This window comes from Scardinius erythrophthalmus (genome assembly GCF_964197995.2).
Source record: "Scardinius erythrophthalmus genome assembly, chromosome: 14".
Taxonomy (NCBI): Eukaryota; Metazoa; Chordata; class Actinopteri; order Cypriniformes; family Leuciscidae; genus Scardinius; species Scardinius erythrophthalmus.
Window position 1 is genome coordinate 2,103,334 of NC_138234.1, and position 12,696 is coordinate 2,116,029.

At 37.0% G+C, this 12,696-nt stretch overlaps 1 protein-coding gene across 1 annotated transcript in view; it reads left to right on the forward strand.

Moving 5' to 3' along the window:
• LOC308702487 (uncharacterized protein) overlaps window positions 1-5,482 on the forward strand; it is a 15,514-nt gene extending 10,032 nt beyond the window's left edge. Inside the window, exon 2 of the mRNA XM_081385365.1 lies at window positions 818-5,482. Coding sequence (XP_081241491.1) covers window positions 818-2,574 — 1,757 coding nt within the window. The 3' untranslated portion in view covers window positions 2,575-5,482. The remainder of the gene's footprint in view (window positions 1-817) is intronic.
• Window positions 5,483-12,696: the final 7,214 nt, after the last annotated feature.

Consider the following 12,696-nt stretch of genomic DNA (forward strand, 5'->3'; position numbering starts at 1 on the left):
AATAGAGATTTTGTCTTATTTAAATTTTACAACATGACAATGTGTTGCCACCTCACTGGTCTACTGCGTCTTCTGAGGCAGCAGCCGAACCGTAGGAGGCTGGTATATACAGCTTTTTTCCCCCTGCACTATCGTCTCTGTTGTCTTACAAACATGTCTCACCATTATATTGTCATTTTCTGCTCACAGCCTTGTTTCGGAAGCAACTTTCAGCATGTTTCCTATAACAACGTCTGATGTTTACGTTTTACGTGGCATGAGAAAGTCACAAAAACCACGCGAAATCCGATCAGAGTGGTGGAAATTTTTCATTATCTTGAATCGCCAAGGAATTTTGTTTCTAGCCATTATGGTTCAAAAGTTATTAGCATAGATGAGTGAAACTTTGGACAGTTGGTGGCGCTAGAGAGATTGAGTTAGAGACTCACAATTTGCTGTGGTTAATATTTGGATTGTCTTCTGTATGTGTACCAAATTTCATAATTTTTTACCATACAGTTCTATGGGTTTCCATAGAGTCATTGATAGTAGAAGAAGAAAAAGAAGAAGAACTTATACTATAGGTGCCTACACAGTGCTTGGCCCCTAATAATAATAATCAACTTTAATATTCAGGGAAGACTGAATTTTTTATTTTTTTTATTTAATGGTGATGGTAAGGGACCTGGATAATGGATCGGGGTGATGACCCAAAAAACATTGAGGACCACTGAGATAAACTGTTGTAAATAGTTTAAATTTTAGGTTAGAGTTTTACACATGTTGCTCAGGGTCCCAATTTTTGTTAATCTCTAAACTCTATTATTGTCATTTTCAGATGAAGAAGATCCAGGATGTTTGAGAATCTTGCTGTTTGGGAGAACAGGAAATGGAAAGAGCGCCACAGGAAACACAATCCTCGGAAACAAAGAGTTTCACAGTAAAGATAATAAAGGTTTAGTGACCACAACTTGTAAGAAAGGAGATGTTGAAGTTGATGGTAAATCAGTAGCTGTTGTTGATACTCCAGGACTCTTTGACCCTTCACTGACAAAAGAACAAGTGGTTGAAGAAATGATGAAGTGTGTTTCACTGTCCGCACCTGGACCTCATGTGTTCATCATTGTGTTGAGTTTGGGAAGAATTACAGAAGAGGATAAAGACACTTTAGACATGATAAAGATGATCTTTGGCCCAAAAGCAGCAGATTTCAGTATTGTTCTCTTCACTAGAGGAGATACTCTGAAGAAACAAACAATAGAACAATATGTGGAGAAAAGTAAAAATGATGAACTCAAGAAACTGATCAGAGAATGTGGAAACAGATTCTTGGCTTTTAACAACACAGAAACACAAGACCGGACGCAAGTTACTGAGCTGATAAACATGATAGAAGAGGTGAAGAACTCTCATGAGGGCCGATACTTCACTAATGAGATGTTTGAGGCAGCGATCGCCATTGAAAAGAGAGGAGAAATGCTAGAAGAGAATGAAAAAGACAATCAGGATCAAGTTGAAGAATTAGAAGCAAAATATGAGATGGAAGTCAAACAAGACAAAGACAAAGAGACAAAGAGGCTGGAGGAGAAGAAACTAAAGACAGATGAGGTGAGAGTGTGGTTGGAGAACAAGTTCAGAGAAAAAGAGGAAACACTGAGAAGAAAGTTTGAGAAATCAGAGCAGAAGAAACAAGAGATGGAGGATCAGAAACGATCAGAAGAGGAAAAACAGCGAAGAGCTGAATATGATCAGAGAACAGATGAGATGGAGAGAGAGATATTACAGTATGAAAAACAGCTAAAAGAAAGAGAAAAGGAAGATAGGAAGAGAGAAGAAGAATATAAACAAGATCAGGAAAAGATGAAAACTGAGCAGGAACACATCATGGCAGAGTTAAGAAGAAAACAGGAGGAGGAAATAAATAAGAGAGATTTAGAGGAACAAACGAGGAAGGAACAAGAAGAGAAAGAGAGAGAAGAATGGAAGAGAAAAATAACAGGGGCTGAAGATGACAAAAATTCAACAAAGATTCAAGAGGAAATTAAACAGCAGAGAGAATGGGAGGAAGAGAAGAAACTACAGATGAAAGAACGAGAGGAAGAGGAGAGAAAGAGAAAAGAGAGACATGAGGAACAACTGAGAGAAAAACTAGAAGAAATGGAGAAAAGGAGAAAGAGATTTGAAACTGAAAGAGAGCAAGAAAGACAGGATTTAGAGGAGGAGAAACAGAAACTGAGAAAAGAGAAAAAAAAGATAGAGAGAGAATATGAAGAAGAGAGAAATGAAATGAAAAGCCATTATGAGCAGCTGGAGCGAGAGAGAAAAGAGGAGTGGGAGAGAAGAAAACAAGAGGAAGAAGAGAGAAGAAGGGAGAAGAGAAAGAGATGGGAGAAAATGATTGAAGGTCTGAAACAAGAGCTAGAAGAAGAAATCAAGAGAAGACAAGAAAAAGAGTGTGATGAAATTAAACAGAAACATGAAGAGGAAGACAGAAAAATAGAGAGAAAAGATCAGTTCAAGGAAAAGCTTGAACAACTATATGAAGTGAAAAGGTTACAAAAGGAGCTGAAAGGAAAATGGTGTCTTGTCATGTGAAACAGCTTTAATCATTATTGATGAGCCAGATAGATGATAGATAATAGATTAATGGATAGATGATAGATGATTGATGGATGATAGATGGACTGATAGATGATAGATGGCTCTTGTCTTTTGAAGTATGTGAAGGGGTGCTACAGATACCTGAACTAAAGCAATCATACAAAATTAGTTTTCTCTTGGTACATTTTAAAACATGATGGGACTCATTTATGAAGTGAACGTATGACAAAAAACTGGGCATACAGCCGTTTCCACGCAAAACTTGGCATTTATCAATATGGACGTGAGCGGCGGCTATACGATCAAATCTTACGTCAGGGTCCTCATGAATAAAACCTTACATAGATTTCATCCTAAAAGTGCAAAAGCTAGATTTTGCATACACAACACGCACAACAGTTTTCAGATTTATAAAACCAGATCCTGCGCAACATTTCCTTTATAAAACCCAGTCCGCTGAAGATTGTGCGTACCTGAATCTCCACCCCGTCTCCTCTCCGAAAAAAAAATATATGGAGCTTACAACGCATAGTATTACTATGCATAACCTGACACCATGTTCAACACAAGACATTAGGGAAAAAAACGAGACTCGGACTATGTGCCGTCACATTACATTGCTAAAAATCATTATGTTTTCTTGCCTTGTTTTAGAATAAATACATTTATATTGTATCAAATACACTTCAGAAATTTTTTTTCAGGGAAGAGTTATTCTCAAACTTTTCCACTGGCAAAATTGTATTTTTAATTGCTTTAAGCAAATCTAATTTATGCAGTTTTACCTATAATGTAAACATCAAATAACTGACTGACTCAGCATCAATGACAAAATATTTTAAAATAAAACGTGCATATCTTACGTTCCCTTTAAATTCTGTCTTCAAATACAGTGACATTTTTCATTATATTGGGAAGAGCATGAAAGCTCATTAGGCTACTGTCTGTCTGTACACAACACAAATAGCACACCTGCGCACACTAGAGGTTGTACAGTACTGTAATGTCATTGGACCTATTCAAACCAGCCAATGGAGCGTTCGATCACTGAGCGAGTCCTTCAGTGTCTGTCATTATACCATCTATGTTGCTAGCTCGTCTGCTTGGATGAAGTCAAGTCAAATCAAATCACTGATCATTATTTGCACAAAAATATTTTCTCAGAACATGTTTAGAACAATTTAAAAATTGTAATTGTCATGCACTAAGCAATCCTCGTTGGTTAAAACATTAAAACACAGCATGCCAAAAGTGTTCAAAAGCAGCGCATCCATTATTTCTATTTCTATTTAAATTAATATAAAAAATGTTGTAAACAGAGTTTAAATCATTCTGTTTACTTCATTACTTTGTTCACTCCAATAAAAGAGTGCGTACGCATGGTCTGGAGTGTCCCTACGGTGCACACATATTTATGCCGAGTTTATTTTTTATAAATTCTGATATGTGCATGGAAAATTACGTACGCACATTTTAATGCCTTTTTTGTGTGTACGCAAAACGTTTATACATCATGCCCCAAGGGCCTCATTTATAACCATTGCGTCATACAAAACAGGCCCTGAAAGAGTCGTACGCCACTTCCGGCGCATAAGTTGTGATTTATAAAAACAAACAAAATTTGTGCACCTTCACGCAAACTCTTGATCCATGTGTACGAACACTCTGGAGATGGAGCAGTTTGAGACACCGACGGAGATCTGTGGAACTGATGAAGGAAAACCACTTTAAATCTTCATTATGAGTCTTAATCATAAATACAGTGATGTTCACAATAACAGTTTAAATATGTAAAAGAATTATTTAAACTATGATTTACATCTAATATAAACATTTAGATGAAATGTGCCATTCTCATTAATGGAGATTCTCCTATTATCTTGTACCGTTAAACACGGCATCTCGTGGATGAATATGCATATGCAAATGATATGCAGATGAGGATATGCATAGTAAAAGAGGCGTTGTAAGCTCATATATGGTTATTTCAGGGTGGAGACGCATGTTCACAATCTTCCACTGACTGGGATTATAAAGGGGATTATGCGCAGGTTCTGGCGTACACACGCTTTTATAAGGGAATATTTTTTGGCGGACGCCATTTTTGGCTTTCAGGCGCATGTCGACTTTTAGTGAGGATCCTACACACAGTTTTATAAATGAGACCCCTGATCTCAGCTTGTGTACACAAGTTTTTGACCTAGCGTGCAGCATAGTAGGCTAAATCTAAATGTTGTTCATTTATATTTTCCTTTAAATTTAACGATATTCAGAACAGAACAAGAATGAAAAATAAGTAACTATAAATTATACATTAAACTACAGAAGCGCTGCAGGTGTGTGATGTGTGAGCATCCATTGTGTTCTGTTTATGCTGTTATATTTGTGAATATAAATCTAAAGCCTTGGAAAAAAAAATATTTAGCCTAATTCTAATTTGTCATTCTAATCTTAACGATTAATGATCGATTGAACCATGTCTGAATCCGAAATAGCACATTATTTGAGGGAACAGCCATTTGTAGAGGTGTCCAAAACCATAGTGGACATTATTGAGTGCACTCATTCAATCCCACAATGCATTGCAATAACGAGTGTACAACCGATGTACGCTCAGCGGCTGTCCGAATTCACTCTCATTTTTATCCACTCCTTCAAGTGAACAGTATTAGTGGACTAATGTAGGGAATAGTGAATGAGGGTTTAGGGGGTGATTTCAGTTTCAGCCTGTGAACTTTTAGGGGCGTGATATTAAAATGATGACTGTTTTCAGCTGCCACATTTATCAACGAATACAAATGTTTCATGAATCATGCCTGAACCCTGTTGTAAAATGATTTCTGCGCTCGTTTCTACGTTAGATTGAGAAATGAGGCCTGATGAAACAACATGAATTAAAGCAGACATTAAAAGACAAAAAAAAGAGAGAGAAGAAATCAACTAAAAATCAAAGAATGCAGGAAGAAATAACTGAACTAAGAAACTAAAAATGCCTGATTCTGCTATTCATTGTATGTGTAATCTGACATTTTCTTAATGCATTATGCTGTTTTAAGATAGATGTTAATGTCATGTGCTTATTTTCCCCCTTTTTTTATTCAGCATATTTGGTGGATATCAGGATATGACAGATGTCCTCAGCTCTTTAAATACAATAAATATACACTGGTGGCCATGTTTGTGAAAGAATGCTTGCGAAATAAGTTTCTTATGCTCACCCAGGCTATACGTTTATTAGGTAAAAAATACAGTAACAGCTTTGAGTTTGTTTTAAATTAAGTTTTATTTGGTTTGGGTGTTGTTTTCCTTGAATTACTTGTAACATGATCATTGTAATCAGAACATTATTCTCAAATCCTTTCACATATTTACTGGTGACTAGGGATGTCCCGATCCGATCCACGGCATCGGTATCGTGCCGATACTGGCCCAAAACGCTAGATCGGATATCGGAGGGGAGAAAAAAAAATTATCCGATACCTATGATCCGATACCCATTAGGGGTGGAACGGTACGTATTCGTACTGAACGTACGTTCAGTGCATGGATTTACACAGAGAATACACGGTATAAAAATAAAATAAAACTCGCGTGCACATTAATTGTAATACGGAACTAACTGTTAGATACGCGCATGCGGGTTCTTATAGGGGCACCTAATCTGTAGAAGATAGGGGCACCTAATCTATGGAGAAGTATTTGTTAGCTCTGAACGCGCGTCTATATCGCTTCAAACGCTCACTTTATCATTATACGCGCGCGGCGCGTCCTATTCGCTTTGGACGCGCGAATGGATTCAAACTGTTCAAGCATCGAACTAGACACGATAGACACGAATTTGACGTTCTATTCGCATTTGGTGTGAACGCAGCAAAATGAACAGGCTGCGATGTCAAGATTGCAATGCTGGTGTGTGTGTGTGTGTGTCAGAGAGAGAGAGAGGCACGGGCACGATCGAACAGTGGAAACATAAAAACATACTCCGTCATTTTCATACAGGACATCATTAAAACTGCAAAAAGTGTTTAGCCTACTTATATTTGTGTAAAACACAACATTGTGCTTTTGTCAAACTGTAAACTCTTGTCAAACTGACTGTCACACACACACACACACACACACACACACACACACACACACACACACACTGTTTAAAAGCAAAAATGATCTCATCTTTTGGACATTCATCATATTGCATTGGTTTTCATTTCTTGTCCTAAAACAGAGCACAAATCTGTTTATTTTTAAGTTACACATTCTACATTGAATAAAACAGAAAATCAAATCATGTTTTTAATGGTAGTATTATTTTATACAGAAATAAATTATTTATAATTCAGATGAGAATAAAGTTAAAGTTAATTAAAATTTTAAGGAAACAAATATATTGATCTGAAATATAGCAAATTAATTTTAAATTCATTCAGGTTACCAAACATATCTCGAGGTCTTTTGAATAAAGGCTGGCAGTCTTTCATTATCAACTGTTGTTGTGGACTATATACTGGAGAAGTATTTGTTCTCCATTTGAGTGAGATGTTTTTATGTGGCTAATTGAGCAAAGTGCTTCCATATATTTTATTATTAGTAGTATTAGTTCAAGAATAAAATAAAAATATCGGATTGATATCGGTATCGGCAAATAGCCAAAGCTGCGGCATCGGTATCGGTATCGGTATCGGAAGTGAAAAAGTGGTATCGGGACATCCCTACTGGTGACAAATATAACTGGTCTCTTGTCGTCTCTGCGTTGTGTTATGTCTCAATAAAGCTTGTGCTTTAAGAAATCTTCTCCCATCAGTTTATTCACTGAGAAAACATTGTGTAACAGAGTGAGTTGATATACTTCTGCATACGACACTCCTCGTGCTGGCCTTACACACATGAACTGATAGTTGCGACAAAGTTGAACAAATATTAAACCATGAATAATAATAATAAAATATAAACCATGGATCGAAATAATGAATTCTCACAAAATCAAAAGCATGTACCTGAGAAAACATTAAGTTGAAATAATTCAGCATACGACACTCCTCATGCTGGCTCTATAATAAAACACAAATTTTTCCCACTCTTCACCAATATAACACTTTTATTGGTATCGAATATATATGCTGTTGCTCATGATATATCACACATTTCATGGACAGTTAATTACAGACAGAATTACAGAGCTATCAATCACACGACTTACCGCTGGCCTTACACACATGAACTGATAGTTGCGACAGAGGGCGCACACAGCACAGAGAACCAGCCAGCCAATAGGAAACCCTGTTAACTCCTATTCTATCCAATCATCTTTCAGTGTGATTATTTAACAGATCATTATTAGCAAGTGGAGACACACACACTATATAACTCTGTTACACTAACACAAATTCCTCATTCACACGGATCATGTGATGCTGTAAGTCCTTCATCAGTGAGATTCCGAACCGTTACCAAATAAAAAAAAACATTTAACATTTATCAATGATCGTTCTGTTTGTAAAGAAATATACTCAGCATGTTGATCACTGTTCATCATTAAAAGTTTTCTTCACAAAACAAGCTGCTCATGCAGAGCATAATCACAAATGCTACGTATAAAACTATACAATTGCTTGCTACATATTGAGTAATTAAACTGACCGTGTAGAAAGTCATTTTTAACCTAAATAAAATGCAGAACTTTAACATGTTCCTATCTTGATGACAGATATCTACATGGGCACTTACTCAATGTTTGGTGACAATAGAAATTGTGCACAGATACACTTTATTAAGGGTACGTTTACCCAACAAAGATGTACTAACAACGGAGAAGTTTTCTGTGTATAGACGACAACGTTGTCAAAATAATCCCAGTTCACTCGGATCCATGAAAACGACTAAAAACGACTGTATTCTGCTGCCAGGCCAGTAGGTGGTCGGGCGATGTCACTTTGTAAAGAAGCACTATGAACCATATAAACTGAACACGTAATACACATGATATCATCATTTTCACAAATTCACTTTCTTTTTGTGAGAAAAGTTTGCATTTTCAAGCCCCCAAAACGCCACAGGTGTTTAAATGAACGGCCAAAACGCATGCGTTTTCTATTTTTAGTGGAAAACGATGTCATGTAAACAGCTTCTAAAACAGTAAAAATTCTATTTTTTTTTTCTTAATTTTGTTTTCTAATCTAACCCTTTAAATACTTCAGCAGTAAAAAAAAAAAAAAGAGTAAAATATGACAAAACTTGACAAACTGTGATTGACCAACTCAATTGAACTCAATTGAATTTAACCTATTTTAGTTACCCATTAACCACCTATGGTTTTAGCCTGTCCTCAACATAACCTAAAGCTCTAACTGAAACTCTTATGACCAAGGCTACCAATACAAGTAAATGTACCAATACATTAGTAAATACTTCACTGAGAGTTTGACTCTTTTGTTCAATGTGACATTATTTTACCAGTTGGGTGTGTTGTTCCCATTAGAGATTAATTATTTTTCTAATAAAAACCCATTTAAAATAGATTTCCTGATGCTCAATCCAAAAGCAATTTAACGTTAACTAAAAGAGGACTGAAGGAGTGTTTTGTTGTTGTGCATGATCATACAGTAAACCAGTAGACTTCTTCCCATCATATTGATAATTATTCATATGAATCTAGAAGGGATAAATGTGGGATTTGTTTTTCCTTTGGCAGTTGCCACAGCAAAATCAGCAGTGTTACTTAAACACCCCCGGTCTTCATCTGGATCTCACCCACTGGTGTACAAACTAACATTGAAACTCTCAATATCTCATGACAGGATGCTTAAAACAGCTTAAAACAGTGTTGCCATAATGACTTATAAAAAGCAAGTTTGGGTGTAAAAGTTGTTCATTTAGAGTTAGAGGTTGAGCTCTAGTTAGCGATGTGAAGTCACCATTATGATGATCAGTGTTCACATTAGTAGTATGCTATAGTGTTGTGGTAAGATTAGCACGTATTGCCTCCTGTTGTTTTCTGTGAATCATTGTGATACTGAGTGCAATCGCTAGAGGGCAGTAAAACCTAGTAATAAGAGGAGCTAGTGAGATTATGAAGAAGTTCCTACATTAAGAATGCTTCCTACATAAAAGACAGACATTTGGGTTTAGCTTTTGTTTTTGTTTTTTTTACATCTTACAACATCACAAACTGGAGACGAGGAAACCCTGCACTGCTCAGTGAACTGGTTTGCTTATAGTGCTGGTTTGAATGGACTTAAGGATTCTTAAAGGCCTAAGTGCACATGGACTCTGATGTATCAGCTACTATGAACTCAGTCAAGAACTGGTCATGTAAACTGCATGTTCAATTAATTCTGAAACTGAAATGAGTTGCACCCCAAAAGAACTGAATTTGAATGAACTGAGTCAAATTTTTGAATTAACTGATTTCTTTTTGTTGATAGATTTTGTCATGCTAAATGAGCCCCAGAATTGGGAATTGAATATTTGAATTTCTGGGATATTTTTCCTATAAATTAGTATTTTCTTTGTTTTTTTTTCTTGTTTTGTTGTTTTTTGTTGAACTTTTCATTTGTGAACAGTTTCTATGATTGAGCTTTGCTGTTTGCGTATTAATACTTCATCCACATATTAAGGGTTCCTACTTTTTCTTTTTCTTTTTTTTAAATGTGTGAATCCTTTGCAAGGGTGTAACTTTGGTTTGAGAAGTGGGGGGGACACAAAATCGGGGAACATTTTTTCGATTTGAATCCCATTTCCTGCATTTACATACATTTAGGGACTATGATGCAAAATCCAAGAAATAATTAAGTTGATTATAATGGTAAATTCTGCCAAAATTAATCTGCCAAAATTTTAGTTAAAGTTAACTAAACAACATAAAGACAGTATATTTTAAATAATTGTTTAATAGCATCTTTTTTATGAATGAAGGCCAGTATCACTGATATTAATATAGCTACTGATGTCTCGATGAAAATTATTTTTTCCCCCAAAATTTTAAACATTTATTAGGCTTCAAAAATATAACAACTTTTATTTTAAGTGAACTTTAAACAATCCTCACATAAACCCATAATAAATGTCATATTTACCTGTGCCCTTCCTGTCTAACAGGTACGAAATATACAGAAATTGAATTTGGTTATCAAATAGTCTGCACATAAATTATAAATTAAATATAGATTAATCCTTATTAAAGCTACAAACGTTCTTTAGTCAAGATCAGTGAGTGATTTTCTCTGTTCCCTTTGTTCTTTGGTTAACTTTACTGACAGACAGAATTAGAGCCTGCTGTCACTTTAAGATCTGCCGCTGCTGACAGAAATCTCACTCGTCTCATTCTCTAACTACTCTTTACTTTCATTTAAGATTTTATTTAACTCATTTAAGACCGTTCTTGTGAGGATACTCAACAAAACGGACATTTTGGCATAAATGTGTGTGTTATTGTTCGTTCAAGCGCAAAAGAGAACTGGATTCCGGTGCGTCAGGACATTCACAGACAGCGCTACCTGCTCATTAGAACTTTCAGTGAGCTATTTTTAGTGTGGATGCGACGTTACTGGACGCGGACGCGCGCATCGGCACAGGCTCTCTGTGTCCTGCTCCTCCGTGGCGATGACAGCGTGCGATCAAAAAAATCATAACAAACGAATTTGAAAGCGGGGGGACAAAAGCGGAATTTGGAAAAGTAGGGGGGACATGTCCCCCGGCCCTGTCCCCATAGGAAATTATGCCTGTGATCCTTTGTATGGTTGACTGACTCAAAGAAGTTTAGTAGGTTTAATCGCCTGCTTGGCCTCCCAATTAATTAGGTCAATCCGTGACATTGTTTTGCTGTTACTTTCAGAATGTCTGTTAATCCCACCGATGCCTCTTGACATGTGGCTGCGTATGTTTAACATCTACTTGCTAGTGATTAATTTGATGGGCGATGCTTGGCCAGACGTCCTCAGAAGTGCCACATTACTCCATAGTTTGGGAACGGAGGGACAGTGGATATTTTACACTATCAGAAACAGGTGAAGCGTATGCCTCTGCTGTCTGTGCACCAGAGAAACGTTTTACTTCAAAAGTCAATGTTGTTGGACGCAGTGCATTCAGAAAGCGGGCCTAATTTCCACATGAGACTATTGCGCAACATGTTTTGACAACAAATCTGATTACATGATACGTGATCAACTACTGAAACGCTTGTTAACTAACAGTATTAGAGAAAGGTTGTTACTGGATTCAGACCTAACATTAAGACATACAGTCAAAACAACTAACTTTCACTAGTGTGATCAGGACACTATAGTTCATTTCTGTAAGTGAGGAGAGCAAAATAAAGTAAACTGTGACATATTATACCCAAATATTCTTCATACATTGACTACCAGTGACATTTGGGAGCAATAATGATTGGGACACTTTGAGCTGATCATGTTTTGCTGAAGTGTGTTTTCTTTAATTGCTAATGCTCTTTTTACACACAGACTGAATAAAATGAAGCATTGCTTGGTGATTGGTTGAGCTAAACTGGTATTATCTAACAGATATTCAACATAATTCATGTGTGAGACAGTCTAACAGAAGGACGGACAAAACCAGTGGAATATCAAGCTGATGCTTTACTTTGCAAAAGTGCAACCTGAACTTGTAGATCTGATTTCTTCCACACTGAGTTCCCTTCCAGTCTCTGACTTTGACAGTGCTTGTAATGATAGCTCTTCGTGAACAGATTAGCCGTGGCTGGCCTCCTTCCACGCTGAGAATCTAATGCCCTACTACAAAGTGAGGGATGAGCTCTCAGTTCTGGGCTATCTCCAGTGGTTCCAGATTAGTGGTGCCTGTCTCATTGCGTCATACACTGATCACCCTGGCCATGAGAGCCACCGGGGGATTGCACGCACTAAACAGCGTCTGCGTGACTTTTACTGGTGGCCTCGAATAGACTCTCAGGTTCAGACCCGCATATCTGCCTGTGCCCGTCATCAGTCTGACGACAAAACAACCATCACTCATCCAGCGCCTTTACGACCTGTTCCACGCCCTGATGGTCCCTGGAAGAAATTACGCCTCGATATTATGGGGCCATTTGAGACTGCCATTCCCATGACTGCTATTCAAAATGGCCTGATCTTGCCTTTTGCC